This window comes from Dermacentor albipictus, chromosome 3, assembly GCF_038994185.2.
Source record: "Dermacentor albipictus isolate Rhodes 1998 colony chromosome 3, USDA_Dalb.pri_finalv2, whole genome shotgun sequence".
NCBI classification, from domain to species: domain Eukaryota; kingdom Metazoa; phylum Arthropoda; class Arachnida; order Ixodida; family Ixodidae; genus Dermacentor; species Dermacentor albipictus.
Genome location: NC_091823.1, coordinates 2,324,915 through 2,350,304, shown reverse-complemented (window position 1 = coordinate 2,350,304; position 25,390 = coordinate 2,324,915). Strand labels below are relative to the sequence as shown.

Below are 25,390 nucleotides of genomic sequence, written 5' to 3'. Positions count from 1 at the left end.
CAAACATGAAACTTCATGCAGCGGGCTAAACTGGCGCGGGGCCGCGCGCGCGCGCAAGGACAGTTGAAAATTAGGGAGTTACGCGGGAGGGCGCGTGGAGGGGAGATAAGAGGGGGGGAGGCGAAAGAGCACAGCCTCCTGAATCGGCGCGCGCCGGTATAAAAGGCCGTGCAAGAGAAGCGGAGTTGCTTTCCCGCCCTCCCGATGGATGGCGCCAACAATACGGGCTACGGTATTACCTCTATAGCAGAGGACATGACCGTTATTCATCAATGTGTAAGCCTCACCAGTTCTTCTAATCTCACGAAGGCCGATAATATCCCAAGCAATGCCTGACAGTTCCTCGAAGAGTCCTGCTACGCTAGCCTCACTCGAGAGGGTTCGGGTGGTAAACGTTGCAAGGGTCAGTTTCCATTGGCGGCCTGTCTCGATCCAGATATTCTTAGCACCCTCTGCTGCGTTACAAATCTGACCGCCGCCTTTTTCAAGTGATCCGCAGCCGCTGGTGACTAAGGGCCATTGGTTAATTGAAGATATCATTTGGCAGATTGTGGCCGAATACTGCACCAGGGAGGCCACTTCCTGTTCTGGTGAGGGAGTGTCTTTGTTCAGCTTAGCGGGCCTTCCTAATTTGGTTGTACCTGGATTAGTATAGCCCCACTCACTCTTGGCATCTTTCGCCGGTGTCAGGTGTCACCCAAAGCCTGCAGATGTGCAATAGACGATGTAGAAAAAAAAATGGGGTTGGGGTAGGGGTATTTGAAATTCCGACTACCGCAGCCGAGCATTCGGCACAGATCAGTAAGATAATCACGCAGGCGAGGTTGTCGCTGAAATGTACGGCCCAGAGGGCCCTACATGCCTAAATGACCCGCTGTTTTGTCCGCCCTTTGCGGGTTTTGCTGATCGTCATAGGTTGCACGACATAGTATCAACTCTCGATGACCATAACCTCTTTTTCCCCGAATCTCACGCATGCGCGCGGTATTGAGCGCGCCTAGGTACACGATATATTTTCACTGAATTTGGACACACATAACACTTGTGTGTAAAAATAAAAAGGGGAAAATGTTCAGCGCTTACCGAGAGGCCCCGAGTCGCGTATGATCCCCTCGTCGCATCTGCTTGTCCCTTGGCGTCCGAAAACTAGCGCTGTAAGGGTAGCTATTCAGAATAGTCAGTCGCGGCGCCGTCTCAATACCGCTCTGGGCCTCGCACAAAGCAGGTGACCTTGACCACTCCCAGTGCTGTCTTCAGCCTTTCTACATTTATGATAGCCGTTATACTAAAGCTAATGAGAAGGAGGAAATGGGCGGGGGGGGGGGGGGAGTGGCTTAGCTGACCCCTTAGTTTTTCTGGGAACTCTGCAGGCCGAAGCGCTAGAAATTTGGGAATCATATGCCTCAATTAACCTACAGTGGTGTCTTCTTCGATCAGTCAGACATGGTTTGACCATTTGGTACTTGTAAGAAATGGACAGCTTTGCTAACTACCCAATTACCCATTGTTACCCAATTAGTTCAAACACAACATCACTTTGTCAAATATATAAATAGCCGACTACAATCTGACGCAATCTTTATGGATTTTCCCAAGGCTCTTGATCGCGTTGCTCACCTTAAATTCATCTATAAACTAAGAAGCATAGTAGGAGATGGTGCTCTCACGCGTTGGATTGAACATTATGATTCGGACAATTACCAGTATGTACAGTATAACGACCATGTATCAAAATCCGTTCCCGTTCTATCTGGCGTACCGCAGGGTACTGTTCTGGCACCACTGCTCTTCTTATTGTACAATATAACTAACCACATTGACGTAAATATTACGCTGTTTGCCGATGACTGTGTGCTATACCACACGAATAAAACTCACGCTGACCAAATAAAATTTAACAATTCACTGAACGTTGTAGCCTAGTGGTGCACAGATTGGCAAATGGTAATAAACGCGGAGAAAACAGTTTACGTGACTATAACAAACAAGAAATCAACCCTTTTCTATCCCTACAGCACTTATGGCCTCATGCTATACAGAATGTTTCGCAGTATAAATACCTGGGAGTATTGATAAGCCGTGACCTGAGCTGGAAGGCGCATGTTGAACAAATGTCAAAAAAAGCATTAAGCAAATTGTTCTTTCTTCAACGATCACTTACGGGTTCTACATATAAAACATGACTTCTCGCTTACACCAGTCTCATCCCACCAATACTGGAATATGCCAACGTTGCGTGGTTTTCGTACACTAAGCACAACATTCTCACACTTGAAAAGGTACAAAGGAAAGCCGTGTGATTTATTTTCAATCGTCACAGGCGAACGCATTTCCCAACCGAAATGCTGCAACTCGCTGGTCTCTCAACTTTGTCTAACCGAGTCAAAGTGCACAGGTTAAAATTCTTGTATTCATTGCTAACCCATACTTTCAAGCTAAATCCCAAGTCATTCATTACATACAACACTTCCAGGTAAACACGCAACAAACATAAATTTACCCTAGAAGAATTTAATCGTACTAATAACGCGTTTCGTTTCTCTTTCTTTCCACAATCTGTTGGAGACTGGAATCCCTCGGATGAATTAAGTGTTGGTCAGCCAACGCCAGAATTGTTTATTGAATTCGTGGAAGACGTCGTTTGTCACAGGTGCATATCCCGTTGCTGACTGGCTTTTTCTCTGGTTGTCTGTTGCAATGCCTGCTTGTGGAAATTTGTCCATGTGCATTTTGTTTATGTATTCACTCCCACCCCTGTAATAATCCCTGTGAGGGATTGACAATATTTCAAAATAAAATAAAATAAGATATGGAGCCAGAGTTGTGCGCGTCGTCGGTATGGAAACCAAGGGCTGCATGAGCGGCGGCTGCTGTGAATCGCGCCCAAGCGTTACTCACGCGCTGCCTCTCACGTTCTCCCGATTGGCTAGGCTGCCGCACCACACTTCACTCTGTTTGGAATGTGCCCCACGAGACAGATTGTCCACGCCAGCTAGGATGCTCACAGCGTTCTCTTCCTAATGTAAACCGCCTACATATATAATCACAACACAAAATGTTTACACGCGAAATGAAAGCACGCATGGAGCTGCGCTCGAATTTCGCGTAAGGGAATATCGTAATAGTCAGTGACTTTTTGAATTTATAATAACTAACTATGATATCAGGCAAAAAATTGCCAAGCCTTCCCCTAGCGGAAAATGGGGGTAACAGGAGCTTGCCCTGCGTGCACCTGACCTTTGTCACGATTAAGTAACGCGCAGATAACGGTGCCGGATTGCTTTGGTCTCCCGCTCCCTCAGTTCGGGATCTTCTCGTCGCTGTCGGATTGCCTGCGCTCGGGCGGCTCTTAACGGATGGATGGGTGCGCCGACGGCGAGCCCTTTCACGGGTGAGTTCTCGCCGCCGCTCATCGAGCACTGCCCGTTCCTCGGGGGAACGCGCAATGCACAAGCGTCCCTTCCGTTTTCCTAGACTGAACTGAACGGAAACGAAGTTGGCGCAGCGCGCGCAATACCCTTTCCTGCACTTTCTCTCCCTGGAGGAAAGGAAACGGCTCTAATTGGTTGCGCGCGTGTCGTGGGCGCGCGCTTACGCAGCTGGAATCCTTGCTAATAATGACTCACTCTTCGGCGCCGCTGCAGCTGTCAACTCATCAAGCCACCATTTCCGCAACTGCTCTGCCCTGCGAGCAACTGTTTTCTTTATTTTTTTGCGTGACCACAACACGGCCACTTGTGAGCCAATACAAGCTTCGCTTGAATATAAAAAGTCTGCCTTGCTCCAAGAGACGCAAACCACATCACCTTGGGTGTGTTCAGCTACGTGGCACTCGCGTATTTGTAAACTTTGGCAAAGTCAGTCGTACACGCTGTGTATAAATATACATACATCTAGATATACCTAGTATACACATACATACGAGCACTTCTAAGCTCCCTCATGCACTCTTTACCCCTACCGCACAAATACAATTTTTCAATTTGGCACCGGATCCTATCGCCAATGCATCAAAAACTGCGCGCTGTGGCACACACAGAGCATACGCTAAGTCAGGCAAATATTGAACTATAACGTCGGAATCCGCTCCTCGTGCTTGAAGGAGCCATGTGCACTAGTATTAAATTGACAGGCAAATAACAACTAGACACGTGTATTTATTCACTGTAAACACAGTGTTTCTAGAGATTCAGTGCATAAAATGTGCTACGTCGACGATGTCGTAAAAATGGTGCGACAAGCATTTGCACAACAATGATTTCGGCATATTCGTCAGTTATACTTGAAACGTGGCAAATCATCATCACCATTTATTTACCTATGAGGCTCCTGATGGGGCATTACATAAGAGGGAGGAGTAACGAATGGTAACTATGGGTCACAAAGATAAAGGACATTAATTCAGATTGCAAGAACTGGTAAACACATTAAACACGTGCATGAAAATGAAAATGCCGATAAAAAGGCTTACTACTGGGGCTGTGGACAACACTGGTGTAGTAATAGTTAAAATTCTACAGAATTTGTTTCATTGACGATACCGTCAGCAAGTAGATTCCAATCCGACATGCCAGTCGGCAGAAATGATTTATTGAAAGCGTTAGTTGAACCACCAATGCGTTGAACCCTGTGACAATTAAACAGACGTCGTGATGATCTTATGGGCGGCAGGATTAGGCTCTCACGTAAGTGAGTAAAATGGTAATATAGCTTATGAAAAAGGCAGAGACTTGCTATCTTACGACGGGATGCCGGAGGGGTTAGACCAATCGAACCTTTGATGAAGGTGGCGAATGTTGTGTCTCGAAGAGAGTGTAAACATTTAGGCAAGAATATTCTCGAGTGAGGGAACGCAATGGACAGCAAATCAAGCGAGTATACTACGGGCGGGAGATAGCTTCTCTGCGGGAACCTGATGTTCGACAAGACGAGGCCACGCCACTCGGCGAATAGGGCGAGTCCTTCCAATACGCCACGGACGCTCCGTGCATGCCACCTGCACTGAGCCATCGAAATCGCCCACAGCCGCGTGCCTGCGCGCTGCGCCTGCGCCGCTTCCACCACTGGTGGACATCACACGATCGTCGCTTGCATTGCGAACCCGTCGAAACGCGGTCGCCGCTGCCGCGATTGAACCCACCCACTGAGCAGCGGAGCGTCATGTTGGCCCTAAGCTATCGTGCTTGAAATCACGTGTGTGTATATATATATACAGGTTTAGCTTGCTGCGGCGACCCGGTACCAACAAAAACAATAACGTCAACGACAACAACAACAACCAACAACAACAGTAACAGTAACAGCAACAACAACAACAATGACAATAACAATAACAACAACAATAACAATAACAACAACAATAGCAATAATAATAATAATAATAATAATAATAATAATAATAATAATAATAATAATAATAATATATTTGTTATGCCATTGCAAACCAGTGTTATGTCACTACTTGAATTGAACACCTTATTCAAGTAGGCACATTCACAGCACTTGAAAGCGAGCATATTCAATAAGGATATTGATTAGTCACGCTAGTTACCTAATTAGCAGACTACGACGGCTGCGGGTCAATATTTTTTCCACCCAAGTGACGGTAGTAAACTACGGATTCTCATGCAGCAAATACGCAGCTTTTAAGAGCGAATTTCATTCTACCTGCATATTTTATGCACAGAACACGATATACTTTGCCATGCTGGGGCAAAGGCACGTACCTCGGGAACGTGCACGGCCACCGTTGTCTGGAAGCGAGCAGAGCGGTCGCCTGTTCGGAAGGCGAGCAGGGCACTGCTTGCGAGGTCGTAGGCCAAGCACTTGCTGAGGATGGCGTACGGGTTGTACCAGGCCTCTAAGCTTTTTCGGAAATATCGCCCCCCCCCCCCCCCGCCCAAGCATTAGCCGAAGGCATAGGGACAGCGCAAAAAAAAAAAGAAGAGACAAGAATCACGAGCGCTCATAAAGTCTGTTTATTGCGCCGATCTGTGAATACGTGCCATGACACGTGTTCTGCCATTTGACGTCAGGTTGAAAGAATTTAAGTTGCGCTGTCTTCTATTTTAAGGCCTTTTAACGCCCAATAGACACTGCGGGACAAAAAAGAAACTGGACGTAGACGTGCCGGTTAATTACGCAATGAAAAATCACAGGCTGCCCGAAATTTCTTTAGTGCGCGAAAGATACGTAGTAAAGAGCACCATTTTTTTCAGTAATGTGAGTACCTTTCTTGAAGCTTTCTGCTTCATATATTGCTTACATTGACAGTCATTGTCTATAGTTTCTGCACAAGATTCTATTATTATTAACGTACCATGCTCAAGCGCATCAAGTACACCAACGAACGCTTGTTGTTAACTGCACACGAAATTCTTTTCGAAGGCAACAGTCGCGTAAGCTCTTCACCAAACCCGAAAAAGAAATCGCGCATCTTAGCCGTGCTCAGAACATCAAAATGCATTGGCGGTTAGACCAATTTACTATGCCAGTAGCACTTCGACGAGAGCTTTTATCCGGTGTTTACCTTCTCCAATCCTGCCCACCTCTTTCTTTTACTTCTTTCTTTTCATTCTCTATTCTTCTTGCTTTCATAGTGATTTGGTAACCTGATTTTCTAATAACCTATTGCATTGCACGACGCACAAAACAAAGGCAGTTCGTCGCCGTCTAAGACGAACCAACTAGCGCAGCGTCCTACCCTTTTCAAGTCTTTTAGGCATTGCCATCATACACTTCTCGCAAGGTTGCCAGCTTCCATGCATTTACTGCTTGGTAAGTCACAAGACGTACGGTGTGGGTTGCGTGAAAACTCCCCCATTAGGACTGCCATCGTTTCGAGCTACAAAACTGCCAAGTTTCTCACGCACTCTCGTCACCATGATTTCAGCATGACCTATTAATTTGTGAAACGTTTAATCCATCTTTTATTTTCGGTGGTTGCTGTAGCGATCTTTGCCGATTGAGTTCACAGCTACACTCGGCGATCTCAGTGCCACAGCATAACTCAATGGGCAGCCTTCAAAAAAACTTTTGTTCGTCGGAATTTAACGTGCCTTCGTAAAGACATTCCTGCACATGCTTCCAACGAGTACGTTTGCATAACGCTGAAGTACAAGCGGCGCACACTCTCAGTAATTGGCGGGTATATACCCCCAACATTGAGCATAGACTGTTCATATTTGCTGTCCATACTGAAAGCTTGTCCGGGTCCCCACATAGTCATCGGTGACTTTAATGCCCACCATCCCATGTGGGGCTCTGCTTCGACGAACGCCCGTGGTAGAGACTTGGCTGACTTCATGCTTAGTCAAGGCTTGATGGTGATCAATGATGGCTCGCCAACATACCTTCGGGGTTCTAACTACAGCAGTTGTCTTGATATTGCGTTTGTTTCAAAAAGCCTGCTGTCTGCTACACGATGGTGTACTGATCTCGACACCCATGGAAGTGACCATCTACCAACATATGTTCAGCTGAAATGGTTACGTCCCCCAGCCCCTCACACTGTGCGTTCTATCGATTGGCCAACATTTCGAGAATCTGTGACCAATGCATGTCAAGCCATCCAGGCACCATCCAATATTGAAGATGTCATCGCGGCAACTTTACGTGACACAACAAAACACCTCAGCGCACCCTCACCGAGGTCATCTATTGATGACCAGTACGAGCGACTTCGCGCGATACGGCGTCGAGCAGAACGGAAATACAGAAGGACCAAATCACCATTAGACGTCACTGCATCACGCCGGGCTCAGCGTCATGTCCTGCGACACCTTGACAAGCTTGACAAACAACGCTGGAGATCATTCTGTGGCTCTCTGGATCCGAGAAAACCTCTCTCTAGAATTTGGAAAATTGTACGAAGCCTTCGCTCGCCTCCACAACAGCTTCATCCGTTCGGCGCTGTGGCCATACGGCAAGGCCGGCGTGAAGTTGAGGTCGCCGATGACTTCTGCAAATTACTCGTGAGCTCTTCGAACGATATACCAACCCATTCACGACTGACTTTCCCGTCATCTAGTGATCACCGTCTGGACGCACCTTTTACTATGCACGAGCTCGACGCTGCGATATCTTCTTCCCGCCGGTCAACTTGTCCAGGACCAGACGGAATTACATACTCCGCGATTTGTCATCTTGGAGTAGAAGCTCGAGAAATTCTCCTGGCGCTCTACAACTCTACGTGGGACACAGCAACTGTGCCTAATCACTGGAAGTGCAGTCGTCTTGTGGCTTTACTAAAACCTGGGAAATGCCCACATGATCTCTCACATTATCGGCCAATAGCCTTGGCAAGCTGTGTCGGTAAAGTGATGGAGCGGATGGTACTGAGCAGACTGGAATGGCTACTCGAGAAAAGTGGTGGATTTCCTGATTTCATCAATGGATTCAGAAGAGGCCGATCATCAATTGACGGTGTGATCGACCTAGTATCTTCTGTTCAACAGGAAAAGAGACGCCGTCGTCTGGTATGCGCAATATTTCTGGACATCAAAAGTGCCTACGACAACGTCTTCCACCATTCGATTCTTCAGGCGCTTGAGGATATTGGTGTTGGTGGCCGGATGTATGCATGGCTGCAGAGTTACCTCAGTGGCCGCACCATTTTCATGTCCACTTCGGATGGCGAGACTGATAGACATGACGTTCGCAGGGGTGTTCCGCAGGGTGGTGTCCTTAGCCCAATATTGTTCAATATCATACTGGTGGGCCTTGCAGACGAGCTACCTGAAACAGTGCGTATCAGTACGTACGCGGATGATATCTGTATTTGGTCATCTGGGGTCACACGTCCACAAGTGCGCGCAAGACTCCAACGTGCGGCTACCATAACGGCGAAGTACTTGCGCCGTAGAGGCCTGCAACTCTCAGCAACTAAGTGTGCAGTCCTGGCATTCACGCGCAAATCAATGTCACATTATCCAATCGTTGTCGACGGAACAGCGCTCCCTTTAGTCACCCACCAGAGATATCTTGGCGTGATAATAGACCGCAGCCTTTCTTGGACCAAACATGTTACTGCGCTTAGGGCTAAACTGACCAACTTCATACACGTTCTTCGTGTAATATCAGGACTGAGATGGGGCCCCTCTGAGCGAAGTTTGCTCCAAGTGTACCAGGCACTTTTTGTGGCCTACATACGCTACAGCATGCCTGTGTTATCTAACATGGGGTCCTCTTGTATACGCACGCTGGAGAGCCTTCAGGCACAAGCACTACGAATATGTCTTGGCTTGCCACGCTGCACGTCAACTAAGGGCACAATAGCGGAAGCACGGGCTTGTCCTATCGACATATACAGGTCTTGTGAACCTGTGCGAACCTATCTTCGCCTGCTAACCAGACACTCACACCATCCACTGTCAACACTTCCAAGCACCAACCTTGACTGTGCTTTTTCTAAAGCTATTGCATGTCACGCAAGCATTGTACCTGCAAGATTCCAGGCCACCGACATCCCCGTGACACCTCCATGGACATTGCCAAGACCACTAGTGAGGCTTCAGATACCCGGAATTAGGAAGAAATCTCACGTTTCCTCCATTGGCTTGAAGCAGCTCACCCTGTCCCATATATTTACATCATATAGTGGGACTGTACAAGTATATACCGATGGTTCGGTCACGCCATCTGCAACAACGGCCGCATTTGTCATCCCACAACTTGGAATTACTCAACGATTTCGATTAGACCACAAATCGACATCTACGGCTGCAGAACTTGCGGGAATACGAGAGGCTGTCCGTTTTATGAGAACGCAGACACCCCATAAATGGACGATATTGTGCGATGCCAAATCAGCGCTACAGGCGCTAAAATACTTTTTAAAGAAAGGACCATACTATCTGCTCGTGCTGGAAATCGTCGAACTTTGTCACAGTGCCGAGTTAAGTGGCCACGTGATTACCTTTCAATGGATGCCTAGCCATTGTGGTGTATTTGGTAATGAACTCGCTGACAAAGAGGCAAGATCGGCCTCCTCTTCCTCTGATGAAGTACGGATTGCCTACTCGCGACCTGACACCAACTCCATGATCAAGGCACTCATGCAGGACCTTACAAAGGCTTACAGAGCCCACTCTGATAATATTCACAAACGTCTACATACGATTGACCCAGACGGTAAATTCTATTTGCCCCCGAAGCTTACACGGAGCAAAACATCATTGCTACACAGGATTCGGCTCGGCGTTGCTTTCACCCGTCGCTACGCACACCTCATCGGCCAATCGAACAACCCCGACTGTGTACACTGCCAGATGCCCGAAACACTGCAACACGTACTGTGCGACTGCCCAGCATATCTGCTGGAGCGAAGGACGTTAAACAGTTTCCTAGACAGCGTTGGCAGACAACTACGGTCGGAGGAAGCTATCCTCGGCCCATGGCCCGACACTGCAATTTCAGTGCGTGCAACAAAAGTATTGTTGAAGTTCCTGCAGGACACCAAGCTCGATGAGCGGCTCTAGCGAGGCAACTGTCTCATGTATACATAAGCACTCACCACTTCTCTTATCATCATCATCCATCCCAATACTTTCACTCCCCTTCCCTCTTCCCCAGTGCAGAGTAGCAGACTAGAGCGCACTAGCTCAGGTCGACCTCTCTGTCTTTCCAATCAATAAATTCTATTCATTCATTCAAAAAAAAAAGACCTCACAAAGACTGACTGAAATTCAACTACTTTCAGTTAGCAACGTCGAGAGGGTACAACCTTGTCATAACATGCTAATTTACGGCTCTTATCGCAGTTTTCCTGCTGCGTTATAGTAGTGCTTTAATCCTGACCAAAATTCTGCTGTAACGCGTTGCGACTAAGTGCCATACACACGCATATTAATAAAAGGGTGTACACGTTGCTAATTCAAAGTTCAAATTTCTGGCGGCCTTCTAAGCTGTATATTTTTCAATTCACCTCATTGAGTTACGGTGATGCACTGCGGTGATGTTCAGCAGATAGATGAAGGAGGCAATACCCAAATGTTGTGGGCATCATACTAGAGCCATGCTCATGTTTATTATCCCTATGACGGCCGAAATAAAGCGTCGCCTGACTGCAGCACAAAATTGCCCGATTTACGCAAGCATGAGCGCATAGAGAGTATTCACATGACGTCACGTACGACATTGCGTAGTCCTATTCACATCTTCCACTCTGCTTCTGCAGAAAAACGGATAAACATAACGCGCAGCTTTCCACCATGCTGGCAATATGGCGTCCTCGATGTTATCAATTCATAGCTCCTGAGAGTGCCACATGATGACGGCGTCTCTGTCTCCCTCATGGGGAAACAGGGGAAAGGCGGGAGATGGAAATTAAATACGATAAGCAAAACGGGAACAAGGTGAAAGCGGGAGCCAGTGCTTCCACAAGTGGACTTGTTTTTTTCAAAGCCACATAAGCTTTCCTTGGCACAGTATATATAGGTAGGGTTCTTCTCAATGGGTGAGGGGGTAAAGCGGGTGGGTACGGCAACGAACGAAGGTGTGTTACAGCAAGGGTGTAGAATTGAGAATGAAAGCGTGCTGTGCACAAGGCCGGTGACACGGCCGTCTGTCAGCCACATGTCAACGGCCGTGTGTCAGTGGCATGTCAACAGCGTGCACAGCAGCCCTCTATCACCGGCTTCGCTGGTGGTCGTGGGCGATCCTGTCTGTGAAAGAGATAATAGAATGAGCGGCAGCAACCGCTGCTCGTGAAAAAAAAAATATTGAAATGGAATAAATAAATAAATGATAAAAGGAAAGAAAGGCAATGAAAAAGAACGAAATAAAAAAAGGGAAAACGAAAGAAAAGAAAAAGAGAAAAAGAAAAAGATGTAAAAAGAAAAAAACACTAAGCAGCATAACTAAGTGTTGTTCCCTAGGGCTTGAAATTTAGCACAGCGAATAGATATTAAAGTTCCCTTTGAAACGTTTATGCCTACTAGTTGCAATGTCTTGAAGGTATAATTCTCTGTATTTTCTTTCTCGTTCAGAACGGAAATTCGACTTTTAAGATGTAGAGTTTAAGTTCCTCAAAGTTATGACCTGGTTCGTTGAATGCTCGGTGACGGCTTTCAGAAGCTTTTTGGCTGTTTCCGCGCGATGTCCGTTTATTCTGGCGTTCATTAGTTGTCTCGTTTTGCCGATATATTGTTTGTTACAGAAGGAACACTCAAGCATATAAATCACATCTGAACTTGTACAAGTGAAGCTAGATTCGACTACGTGTGTATAACTATTTGCGGTGCTTCTAATTTTAACGTCACTTTGAAGGTGCCTGCAGCTTTTGCAGCTGGAGCGACAACATGCTTTTATTACGGGGGAATGCTGTTGACTGATATTCGCGCGCACTAACATGTCCTAAAATTTCTGTTGCGGCGACAGCTAACCCTTAGTACATCCGGGAACGCTTTTCTGAGACGCTCGTTACTTGCTAATATTGAGTGGTATTTCCGTAGGATGTTGTGTATATTTGAGAGTGCATTAGAGTATTTTATTATAAAGGCTGGCGGTCTGTCAGACTCTGGTGTACGCTGTTTCTTCGCTAATTCCGACTGTCTCTCCAATCCTGACGCGACATCATAAGCTCAATCGAGATCAACTTGTGGATAGTTTCTTTCTGCTAGTATTGTTTTAAGGTCATTTAGGTGGTGGATATAATCGTGGTCATCGCTGAAGATTCTTCTTATTCTTTTCGCTTGCAGCACAAAAATTCCTGGCTTGCAGTGTCGCGTGTGATGGCTGTTGCAGTCTAAATATCGCTGGCTATCCGTAGGCTTCCGGTAAAGTGTCGTTCTCAGTTTTCCGTTTTCTATGTAGACCGTCGTGTGGAGGAAGTTTATTTGTCTAGGAGAGTGGTGAGCAGTAAATTTAACACTCGGGTGAAAGTGACTGAAATGACTAATTAATCGGTTAACGCACTTGTGCGGTGTACCCATATTATAAACATGTCACCGATGTAACAGAGGTAGGTGTGGGTTTTTCACGGGTAGGATTTTAACAGGTCTGCTTGGAGCTGTCCCATGAGAATATTCGCATGCGTGGGAGTGAGTGTTCCCATGTTAGTGCCGAAAGTTTGCAGGTAGTCAATAGAAGCGAATTCTAAATAGTTGAGCGTGAAAACTAACCTAAGGAGCGACAGGTAAACTTCGGGAGCGTGCGCTTGGGGATTGATTACGAGGCATTTCTATACAGCTTTAATTCCGTCACTCATGCGTATGTTAGTGTAAAGGGCAGCAACATACAATGTGACTAGAATAACACGGTCGGAAAAGATTTGGTTGGCGTTGATGCCATGGATAATTCGAAGGGCGTACGGTGTGTCTTGAACAAAAGATGGGAGGGTTGCGAGGATGTTTGACAGGTGGTGATTTTAGAATTTAGATAGCGACTCGGTAGGCGGTCTGTTATTAGACACAATACGTCGACCTGGGATTTCTGCTGTAAATATTGCTTCGATGGGAACTTTATTTATTTTGGGAAGAAGATAAAAGCGGCTTGCTTCTTTGTTCTTGGGCACCATGAAGCGATATTCAGACTGCGTGATTAGTTCACTGGACAGGAGCACCACTATAGTGCTTTGCACAGTATTGCTGTAGTCGGAAGTTGGGTTACATATATTATTGGGAGCTAAAAGAAAAACATAAAAGAAAGGTGCCCGTACCTTTAGGTATAACGGGCTTTAAGTTGGGTTACAGTCGAGTTTTCTGTAATAGGTGTGGTTGCTCAGATGTTTGGAGGCCTCATTGTTGTACGTTTCTATAGGCCAGATTAGGATACTGTCGCCTTTGTCTGCTGGTGTTATTACAATATCATTCCTCTATCACCCCTTCGCGGAACAGATAGATAGTCGTCGCTACCGACTAAGCCGGTACGCTGAAACCGACGCTCTTATGAACTCTTATGAAGTGGCCAAGTTCTTAGTCCGCCACATCATCCTACGACATGGCGCACCCTCTGTCCTCATTACAAATCGCGGTGCAGTATTCACAGCCGACCTTCTCCAGCCGACGCATAGCTCTCACCGCGGGCGCACTGCGTATCTTCAGTAAACAAATTGGTTAACAGAGCGTCTCAACAGAGCGCTGGCTGATATACTTTCCATGTATATCGACATAGAAGATAAGACGTGGGACGAGATTTTGTCATATGTGGCATTCGCCTATACTAATACTAATGTACAGGATATCACGTCCTTCGAACTTGTATATGGGCAACGCGTCGCGTCAAGAAGTCATGCTACCTGTGGAAAACCAACCTGTGGCCCGACCAATGAACACGCGGAATAGTTCGTACCAAGAGCCGAAGAAGCACGCCAGCTTGCTCGGCATCGTGTTCGGAGCCAACAACATAGTGACACCCTTCGTACAACCAGGGTCGACGCGCGGGTCTGGACGCCCATCCGTTACCAGGAACTCTCGGAAAAGTTGCTGCGCCGGTATTATGGTCTTACAAAGTTACACGCCGCCTCAGTGACGTAATCTACAAAGTTGTCCCGTATAGTTCTGACCCCTCTTCCTTTTGTCGTCGTCCTCGCGTGGAAGTTGTTCATGTAGTGCGCATGAAGCGACATTATGCGCGTACATGAACGTTGCACCTCAGGAGCTCCATTTCTTGCTGTCAACTCCGCTGAAAACTTTTTGACTCTACCGAGACGGTCTCCTTTCGCTTGTGGGGAAATTAAAATAATCATGTGGGGCTTTCGCACAGCAGGAACGCGCGCGCGATGGTCAACGTCATGACAGACGATGAAGCGCGTTCGCTGCATGCTCTCTTTCTGGTCCGCTAATAGAGAGACAGCGTCTATTTTTGCAGCCTCCATCTTCAACCTGCGGTACAATATATTATCATAAGCGCATGACAAGCTAAAGGCGATAACAATCGCGTAATGCCCTTAGTGCCAAATTGGCCGTAGGGTCTTTTCCATCGTCCCTCCACAGCCAACGGCCACGGGACATTGAGGCCTATACCTGTAGGAGACGGAATGCGAAGCTTCGTGGCACTTCAAGTGACCCTTGCCATACCTCCGCCGGTCTTCCTCACCGTACCAGAGCCACGACACCGTTACGAAGGGAAAGTCGCCAAGCCTCCGTAGGGGAACCTAAATCCAGTGACATCGGGAGATTGCACCGTTTGCCACGGAAGTACGAAAGATCCTCCATCGACGAAGATGAGACCGGAAATCAAGACGACGTCACTGCCTGAAAACCGATGACCGCGCCATTCGAAAACATGACTACGTGACCAGACATCATGGCACGGAACGACGGGAGGAGACGGCTCCCAGATGACCCACGCTCGCGCACTGACGACAGTCACGAAGCGTTTAAGTGCCGCAAGACCACCCAACCACGAGAACTTATCCCAATGCAGCCGTGATCAGACTAAGTGCCGCGCGGCCCAGTCTGTGATTGAGCACAGGCGAAGCAGGACGTCAAGTGCAGACTTGGAGGTGACCATGGCGGAAGTCGAGTGACAGTGCTCGTAGACACTGGGGCTGACTACTTGTGGTGAACTGACAGCTTTTTGCCCAGCTGCGGAAGGTCACAACACAGTAGGATGGCCCGCAACTTCTAGAGGTGACCTCATAATGCCGACTGGTAGATGCACTGTGCGAGCATCTGTTTGTGAACGTGCGTACACTGTGAGCTTCGTCATCCTACAGCAGTACTCCCGCGACGTGATCCTCAGGATGAACTTCTTGAGCGACATTAACGCAGTGATTGATCTACAGGCAAAGTCTATAACCTCGACGGCATAGGGATCCCGATCACTGGAGAGAAACTGTTAACACCGCAGCTCTCTCACAATCCTTGAGGAGCAAGTCAGCAGCTCACCCTATGTTAGCATACTGGAATCCGTTGAAACAAACGTGGTGTCACGGAGACAGCATCGCCGAAATGAACACGCAACTACTTCTCGATCGCCAATTGTTTCGCACGCTGGTTGGTCCGTCTCCACCAAGGTCGAGCAAAAGTGCTGTGAACAAACTTCCATGCTGAACACAACTCCGCAACGATGGTCGCTTTCTTAGACGATGTAAGCAGAACAGGAATACGGTTTCACTATCAGAGTCATCAATATATCGAGCGTCAACTACATGTTCAATGTTTGATGTCAACCCCATCATGCCAAAACACAGGTAAGAGGAGCGACGCAGCTTTTTCCAAAAATACTCCAAATGCTTCTCGAATTTCTTGAAGACCCGACAAATGCCAAGTGTAAAACCATTTATTTATACTCTTGATTTAAAACGATAGGAGTGGGCACTATATATAGGCGTTTCGCGACCGAGCTCGAGATTCGTCGATTCCGCTAGGTGGCAGAGCAAAAGAGAAATGTGGCTGCGGCTGTGGACATGGCTCGCAGTGGCTCGCAGTGCGGCTAAATATTTGTCCGCGGCTACGGCAATGGCATGATCCTAGCGTGATTCACGCCGTGCGAATACTCCGCCGTCCCTGTAGCTGTGGCTTGCGCCTCTATAAAATAGACTTGAGACTGCGATCACTGCTGGGTTCGTCTTTCGCTAGGTGCTCCTGCTGGTGCGGGACCATTGTTTCTTTGTAAGACCGAAGTTATTTGTCTTTCTGTACGCGTTAATGCTTTCGCATGTTGTTGCGGCGCATGCACTCCTGTGACCCGCGAGAGCAAGCAACGATGGGCTGGCTGTACAGCTGTTCCATTTGGCGTAGAGGGCCGCCTTGTCTTTATACGGAACATCATGGTGGCGATGACGTCGTGAGTTCGCTCGGAGTGCCTACATAATTCCTGCTGCAATAAAACAAGGTACAATCACGGACCTCCCGCAAGACCTCATCGTGTTAATGTCCCTCTGAATAAGCTTTGCAGTGCAAAGCGCATTTTGCAGTCATGCTTGTGCCCACTATAGTCCTGGTGGAAGCATTTGAGTTACAAAGGCTTTCGACAGCCAACAGATGGTGCCACAGTATTTCATATTTGCAAGCGAATTGCTACTCACTGGTGGCCCCGCAGGACGGCGCCAAGGACGAAGTGCTGCGTGTACTCGAAGTAGCTCTGCTCGGCGTATGACAGCAGCGCACTGAGTGCTGTTCCATTGTAGGCAGTGAGAACGGCTCCTTCCTCCTTTATCTGCGTATAAGTTGGGTGCATTAGACACGCGTACGGCCGCGCCACACGCAACAACGCGTCCTTCAATATGCTTAGGAGACCGCGGTGGTGGTACTGGTAAGTCTTCAATCTGGTTAAGCAAAGGCGATTGTCTGCCTCCACCAAGCGTCGACACTAATGAAGACAATATGTACGTACGTGGTTGTTGAGAAAATTAAATCTTCATTATATATTGCTATTCCGACTCCTTTTATGTTTGTTGTTCACTCGTTTCCTACTTAGCCGTGTCACACTCATCCCGCCCTCTTGGCCGCCCTGCATTTTTCAAAGGTCTCGGCAGCCATGCGTCTGCGTTGGGAGAGACTGTTCCGCTCCGTCGCTTCCAAACACTGCTCGACTCCCGCCGGGCACGATCAGAATAACGCATTTAGGCGATACGGGCCTCGCGAGCTTCGGCCGTCCTCTGGGCGGGACTGGCTTTACGCTCGCATTTACTTCGTTCAGTGTCCCGTCGCTAAAAACCTCGCTGCGGTGCGTTAATGCATGCACTGCATTAGCAACGTTGCAGGAAAAAGCGGTTTGGAACGTCTGATAGACGGGGAGACAAATTTGTGGGCAACACAACCTTACATAGTCGATTGTTGCAGTGGCGACCCCCCCCCCTTCTAAACATAATTTTAAGTAAAGTTCATTACTTCCACCGTCAAGCAGTTCGCCCCTACATGTCTGTGGGCTCAGCAAAACCTGTTCTTTCCTTTCCCATGCCATGGGTAGTGAGCACATTTCATTTAATTTATTTAGGTAGATTATACATCGCTTAATGCTACAAATTATAACATTTGTAGACACCACTATACAATAGGCAACAAGAAATTTTTATACCAGGGAATACGAGGCGAAATGCGTCTCTATGACACCGGGCTGAACATCAGAACCAAACAAAACACACAGCAGTGCAGACAGTTTACAGTGAAATCTGAATCGTACAGTGCAATGCATGCTATATGGCCAGCGTAACATGCCGCAGAAACAGGATGAGCAGGATGCAAGACATTGCAAGCAGTCTTCAAGGAATTCATTCAAACGATAATAAAATTAGAAAAAAATATGAAATACATTGAAAGATAAAACAAACCAGCATCAATTAAAAACTTTGCAAGCCGCGTTCTGTAATTTAACGCTTGATTCTTCCAGAGAAGACGTCTAGCCTGCCTTTTGAACGAGAACTACGGCTTAGATTTGATTACGATGCCGACTAATCGTGGGTGAGCATTAAAAGCTTAGATGTCTGATAATTAACGAACTGGCACCTGTAGGATGTCCTAACCATATTCCTAACGTATCCTACGCCTCTTAAGGAACACACAGAGTCTGGACTGCGAAAACACGCAAGAAATGCTGTTGCACATAATTTATTACTATCGTATACAATATTTGAAAGGCTTTGTTAAAATATGTTCGTAATCGATATGATTGAACATTTTTGGATGAGAGGTGCTCGTAGATTCCCAACAAACCGTATCTCTTTCTTTTGTAGCACGTGCATCCTGTTACCTTTGTTTGTAACACCCTGAACTAGAATGCAATATTTAGAGAAATACGTCGCATAATACGATTGATGCCTGATCCTGTTTCGTAGACTATTGTTTCGCATACCCAGTGTCCTTGATATTAAACACAACGTGATACACGACCAGTCCAGCTCAAATTATATTGGAAATGAGCACCCAAGGACGTGTTCGAAACACCTTAAATTCTTTCCTCGCGAGAAACTATAATTGAGCTTCACTGCTCACGATTTCCGAATGGAACGCATTAACTGCCACAACTGTTGACTGTCCAACGGTTTCATCCTTTCTTTCTGCACATTGTGAATAAACCATAGCGTTCATCCCTCGTCGCTACCCGTCAAATCGTGATTGTGAAAAGGTTTCTCTAATGCTGTTTGTTATGCAGATTCTCCTTCAGAGTCTGCTATCTTGTTTGATCTTATGTCATACTTGTGTTTTGTTCCAAATGCCAACTCCTGCCTAAGGCCTGGAAACAAGGCTGGCCAGTACTTGCAAAATAAATAAATATCCGCAAAAGCATTGCGGATGCCGCATTTATTCTCTTGGTTTTTAACAATGTCCATACTGTCGGCGCCATCATAAAGGAATGACGCCACTTCGAGGTAGCGGAGAACTGTCGTTTCGGTCATCAATTTTTCCGTCTGCCCGCCCCGATAACCTCGTGCATCGATCAAGACACCCCGCCACCCTCATTTCGACAATGTGGCTCGCATTGTGCGCCGCGACCTCGAAGCTGCGTTTTTCGCCGCCTCGCCTCAGCAAACGTCCTGCGACAACTCCGCCGCAACAATGTCGTTCATCCAGTCCATGGTTCACCAAAAGCCGCTAACCTGGGCGTGCCACTGCCTGTTCTGTTAATTGCCCTGACGCCACTATGACTCCTGCTATGACCATGCCGTACCGCATCCCGCCCTTTCCTTCCTTTTATTCGAATCCATCTGAATGGCGCACACCGGACGACAAGCTGATCTGTTTCCGCTGTGGCGGAATTGGTCAGGTTTCCCATCACTGCCGCAGTCATTGGACGCCTCCGTCCCGAAACACCTTTTGGTATCCCTTCACTTCGCCCCGCCACTGTCTCAACGATTCCGATGCCTACGGTGCTGACCGCCGTTACGCTCGCTCACCCTCACCACAACGTCGTCAGCCACATCCGCCCCATCTACGCCGCTCTACTTTGCCGCCGTACTCAGGAGCCACCCTGTCGGAAAACTAGACGATGCCGAACCTCCAGGTTGGTGCTATACTAGTCCCCCAGGGGCGCTATTAACAAGGCACAATCTCCTAGATGTTCAAGTGTTTTGAATAGATGGCTCACCTTTCACAGCACTCATCTGTACTGGCATGCACATTTTAACTATGAGCGCTCACCTTCGCCATCATCTAAGGAAAGTTCTCACACCTGCCATCACTCGGGTCGTACGCATCGCCGACGGCAGAACTGTTGGCGTAGTGGGAATGTGTACTCCGCGCATAAGCATTGGTGGTCGCCATTCTGTTGTCTTTGTCAGAGCACTGTGCACATGTGACGCGATGAAAAGCTCCAAATGAGTTTCTCGCGTCGCCATTCCTCTCTGCACCGTTCCTTCCATGTATATGCACCCCCCACCCCCAAAACGCGGCGTGCAAGCAGCAGCAGCAGCAGCAGCAGCAGTAGAAAAGTCGAAAGAGAGGCATTGTTACATCGTAGGTCGGACACTGCGCTTGACGCAGGCGAAGCAGACACACGCTGACAAGCTGGAAGAATGGGCGTTTATTTGCAGTGTACGTCGGAATATAAAGACAGGTTAAGGAAGGAGGGGAAGGGAAAGTAAGTAAGCAAACATGAGATAGGCAACCAGATTGGCACGTGTAGCTGTAGGCTTCAACAGCGAAATGATAAGAACACTCCAGTTATAACATTTCTCCATCAATAATACTGAAGACGCTGCACAGGTCTGCGCTCTCGTGTTGAGCGCCGGAGTTCCGTGGCCACTGTAGGTTCACCGTTTGTCTCTTGTGGGCCCAGGGGTTGGGGTGATGACTGACGCTGTGGTGGTGACGTTTCACGAGTGTCGGCTGTTGCCTTTGGCTTTGCTCCGAAAGTTTCTTCCGGGGTTCTCGAGATGGACGAGCTTTCACTCTGCTTGTGGCCTTTGGTAGCTATTGGGTCTTTCCTTGTGTGAACTTGATCAATGTGTCGCCGAACGAGGCCCTCAGGCGTTTCCACTGTCACCATCCTAGCTCCGTCTGCTGACTTTACCGTGCCCGTTTTCCACGCATCACCTTTCCCAAAGTTACGGACGTAAACATTTGTGTCTGGTGCAAGAGTCCAGTCATCCGATGTTCCCGATCTTTCTGCAACCAAAGGAGGAAGACATGTGTCGAGGCGGGACCGGATTTGGTAGCCAAGAAGAAGTTCCGAAGGAGATTTGCCGGATGCAAGGGGTGTTCTCCGGTAGTTGAAAAGTAGTCTGCAAAGGCAATCTTCTAATCTGCCCTGGTTCATCTTCTTCAGCCCATCTTTAACAGTTCGGACGGCTCTCTCTGCTAGGCCATTCGACTGTGGATGAAACGCAGCCGTGCGCAGGTGGGTTATGTTATTGTTTTTCGCGAAATCAGCAAATTCTTGGCTAGTGAACTGCGTCCCATTATCTGAAACAATGGTGCGAGGGATGCCGAACCTGCCAAAGAGGCTGCGCAGGCAAGTAATAGTCGAAGATGTGGTCGCCTGTTTCATTGGTACGGCCTCAATCCATTTGCTGTGAGCATCTACGAGAACAAGGATCATGTTTCCTTTGAGTGGCCCCGCGAAATCTAGATGCACTCTCGACCAGTTCTCCTGGCAGGTCGGCCAGTTAACTGGCGGAGCAGATGCCGGCATTGGTCGATTTTGGATGCAGCTTGTGCACCCCGCTGACAGTTGTTCTATGTCGTGGTCCATTCCTGGCCACCAAAAAGCTGACCGAGCGATTGATTTCATCGCCGATGATCCTTGATGTGTCTCGTGCAACATGTGCAACATTCTATGTTGCGCGTTAACGGGAATGACAACTCTATGGCCCCAATACAGCAAGCGGTGGGCCAATGACAGTTCCTGTTTGCGGTCGTAAAAGGGGAGTAAGCTTCGTTCTAATGCTTTAGAGCTTGGAGGCCACCCGTCTCTTGTGTACTGCACGACCTTTGAAAGTACTGCGTCACCTGCTGTCAGCGCCTGCAGTTCTTCTACCGAGACCGGCCCCTCCTGGACACATGCGAGTGCCAGAACGTAGTCAGGTGGCTCCCCTTCCGTGGTTGGCTCCAATGTTTCTTGTGGCAACCTACTAAGTGCGTCCGAGTTCAGGAGCTGCTTGCCTGGCGAATACTGTAACTTGTAGCGAAATCCTCCCAAATACAGCGCCCAGCGCTGTATGCGAGCAGCAGCCAGAGGTGGAGTGGGCCGATCCGGTCTCAGCAGGCCCAGGAGCGGCTGATGATCTGTGACCAGGATGAATTCTCGGCCTAGAAGATAATCACGAAACTTCATTACTCCAAATACGAGGGCCAGTGCTTCACGTTCAAGTTGCGAATAATTTTTTTCTGCTTTCGACAATGTCCTTGAACGAAATCCGATAGGCTTGTTGACGTTCCCTTTCGTGTGAAAAAGCACTGCGCCGATACCTTTTTGCGATGCGTCGCACTCTAGTTTCAGCGGTTGTGAAGGGTCGAAGTGAACCAACACGCCCGCTTGCTTCAAACACCGTTTTGCTTTATCGAACGCCGTTTGTTGCTCTTGTTCCCAGAGCCAATGTCTGTTCTTTTCCAGCAGCCGATACAGTGGAGCCAGCAGAGACGATATATTCGGCAAAAACTTCGCGTAGAAAGTGATCATGCCAAGAAAAGAACGAAGCTCAGCTACATTTCTCGGGCTAGGTGCTTCTGTGATAGCTTCAACATTCTTTTCTATTGGGTGCAACCCTTGCTGATCGATTCGATGGCCCAGATATGTAACGGATGCTTGCCGAAATTTGCATTTGTCGAGGCGCAGTTTAACACCATACTCGCGGAAACGCTGTAGAACGGCTTTTAGCACGTCGTCACTTCCTGCTCTTTCGGACACCAAGACATCGTCCAGATAAGCTTGCGCGCCTGATAAGCCTTGTAGAACTGTTTCCATTCTGCGTTGAAAAATGGCTGGCGCAGAGGCAATGCCGAAAGGTAATCTGTTGTAGCAGAAAAGACCTTTATGTGTGTTAAGCACGCATAACTGGCGCGATGCCTCATCGAGAGGGACTTGGTTATATGCGTCACGTAAATCTAGTGTGCTGAAATGTTTTCCACCGCTTAAGGACGCGAACATGTCATTGATTACCGGCAATGGGTACTGCTCCAGCTCGCATGCCGAATTTAAAGTGACTTTGAAGTCGCCACAAATTCTAACGGTGCCGTCCTTTTTAAGGACGGGTACAATGGGCGTAGCCCACTCGGAATGCGGCACTGGTGACAAGACGCCTAATGCCACGAGCCTATCAAGCTCTTCAGATACCTTGTCGCGTAGAGCGAAGGGAATAGATCGGGCCTTACAGAACTTGGGCGTGGCTCCCTCCTTCAGCTGTAGGTGTGCCGCGGGTCCTTTGATGAGGCCCAGCTCCGAGCTGAAAACATCTGGAAACTCGGCAAACACGTCAGCAGTGACCTGCGTGGTGGTAGACGGCTGTGTGGTCAGCGGCTTGGCTGAGAGGCTGAGGACAGGGGAGCCTGCGTCGCTCAGAAGGGATATTAGGTCTCGACCACATAAACTTGGACCGGGGCAATCTAGCACCACCAATGTGCATTTCACAGTTGTACTGTCGTACGACACCGGCAAGACGAGCTCTCCAAAAACTGGCAATTTTCCGAGGTAGCATGATAACTTAGTACGTGAAGGCCGTAGCGAAGGCCAAGTGTTTTTGTGCTGCTCAAAAAGCTGTCGGGACACGACGCAGACCGGGGAACCCGTATCGACAATCATTGATACGTCCACACCTCCCCATGTGAAGGTACATCGCATTGGGGGTTTCACATTTACCTCCTGCGTCGATTTTAGCGTCCAGATGTGCATGCTATCCTCTATGTCTTCATCTGGCTCCCCTTCCTTAACAACCAGTACCCTGCCACGGAATCCCCGGGCTCCTTCTCTAGTTCGAGATCTTGCGCTTTCTTCGTTCCCGCATTTTACTGCTAGGTGACCACGTCGACCGCAGTGATAACAACGAGCATTACTCCAACGGCAGGCATTACTGTTGTGCTTTATGCTGCCACAACGCCCACATTCGGCCAGTACCTCTTTCGTTGAGGCTGACTGCGCCTTAATTTTAAGCACCGCCGACGTGTCTGCGGCCATTTTATTGGCGTCCTTATCAGCAGCTTCAGCCGACAGTGCCATTGTTTCAGCTTCCTCTACGGACAGATCTTTCTTTGTCAGGAGTTGTTTCTGCAGTGCATTCGATCTTATGCCGCACACAATTCTATCCCGTAGCATTCGGTCAAGCATGGTACCGAAATTGCAGTTGTCCGCAATTCGACGAATTTCGGTAATGAATTCTTGAACAGACTCACCGTCAAGCTGGCAGCGGTTGAAGAAGCGGAAGCTTTCGGTAATCTCATGCCGCTTGGGATCAAAAAACTCGTCCAAGACTTTCACGACGTCTTCGTACTCCAAAGAATTCGGCTTCTTCGGCGCTACTCGTCCTGCTAATATTTGAACGGTGCGCGTGCTTAAAGCTGCCACCAAAAGCGCCCGTTTCTTTGCCGACTCCTTCACGCCCGTTGCCTCAAAGTATGCCTCTGCCTTGATAACATAGGCCTTCCAGTTGTCTCTTTCGTCGTCGAAGTCGGGCAGTTGCTGGTGTGCCATCGTCGAGTCGTCGCTCCGTAGCGTAGCTGCCGTCCTGTGCTTCAAGGTTTTGCCAGGGGTTTTTCTTTCCGTTTCTCGTCGCCACTGTTACATCGTAGGTCGGACACTGCGCTTGACGCAGGCGAAGCAGACACACGCTGACAAGCTGGAAGAATGGGCGTTTATTTGCAGTGTACGTCGGAATATAAAGACAGGTTAAGGAAGGAGGGGAAGGGAAAGTAAGTAAGCAAACATGAGATAGGCAACCAGATTGGCACGTGTAGCTGTAGGCTTCAACAGCGAAATGATAAGAACACTCCAGTTATAACAGGCATAGAAAGCTTTGCTTTAAAAAAACAGTTTTACTTGTTGGCGTAATGTCGCGTGTCATCGTGGCGTGATCGCGTCCTTTGCGGGGTTTCATCACTGCGAGAAGCAACTGTCCGATTCGCCCACTAGCCTTTCCGCCTTCAGGAGTAACTCGTAGCCAGTTGCCAAGACTCAAATGGACTATCCGCTTTACTACAGACCTACAAGACTTTTTTTCAGTATGTTTGTTATTTCCGTCATCCACAGGTAAACTATGTAGGCACTTCCTTTTTACTGCACTGTAATAATAGGTGAACTTGTTTTCGAATTATATTCTCTTATAATGTTGTATTCTTGCTATCATTATCGTGCGTAATCTACAGAGTACTCAGGCACCCTCTAATGGTTTCACTTTTTGACTGATTACCCCCTCCATTGTAATGCAAGTAAAGATAGCTTGAACTCATTTTCTCAGAGATAAACGCTGAATAAAACGCTGACGTCATGCTCAACAAAATCAATAAGGGGCGTAGTACTCGATTTTCTGATGGCCCTGTTCGCAAGCTTCTTTTTGTTAGGATGTGATCTTGTACCG

At 48.0% G+C, this 25,390-nt stretch overlaps 1 protein-coding gene across 5 annotated transcripts in view; it reads right to left on the bottom strand.

Annotated features, from left to right (window-relative positions):
• LOC135919920 (phospholipid-transporting ATPase ABCA3-like) overlaps positions 1 to 25,390 on the bottom strand; it is a 223,301-nt gene that overhangs the window by 67,121 nt on the left and 130,790 nt on the right. For all 5 annotated transcript variants that reach the window (XM_065453931.2, XM_065453932.2, XM_065453933.2 and 2 more), the window contains 2 exons: positions 16,973 to 17,103; positions 5,727 to 5,865 (listed from right to left, as the gene is read on the bottom strand). In XM_065453931.2, coding sequence (XP_065310003.2) covers positions 5,727 to 5,865; positions 16,973 to 17,103 — 270 coding nt within the window. The remainder of the gene's footprint in view (positions 1 to 5,726; positions 5,866 to 16,972; positions 17,104 to 25,390) is intronic.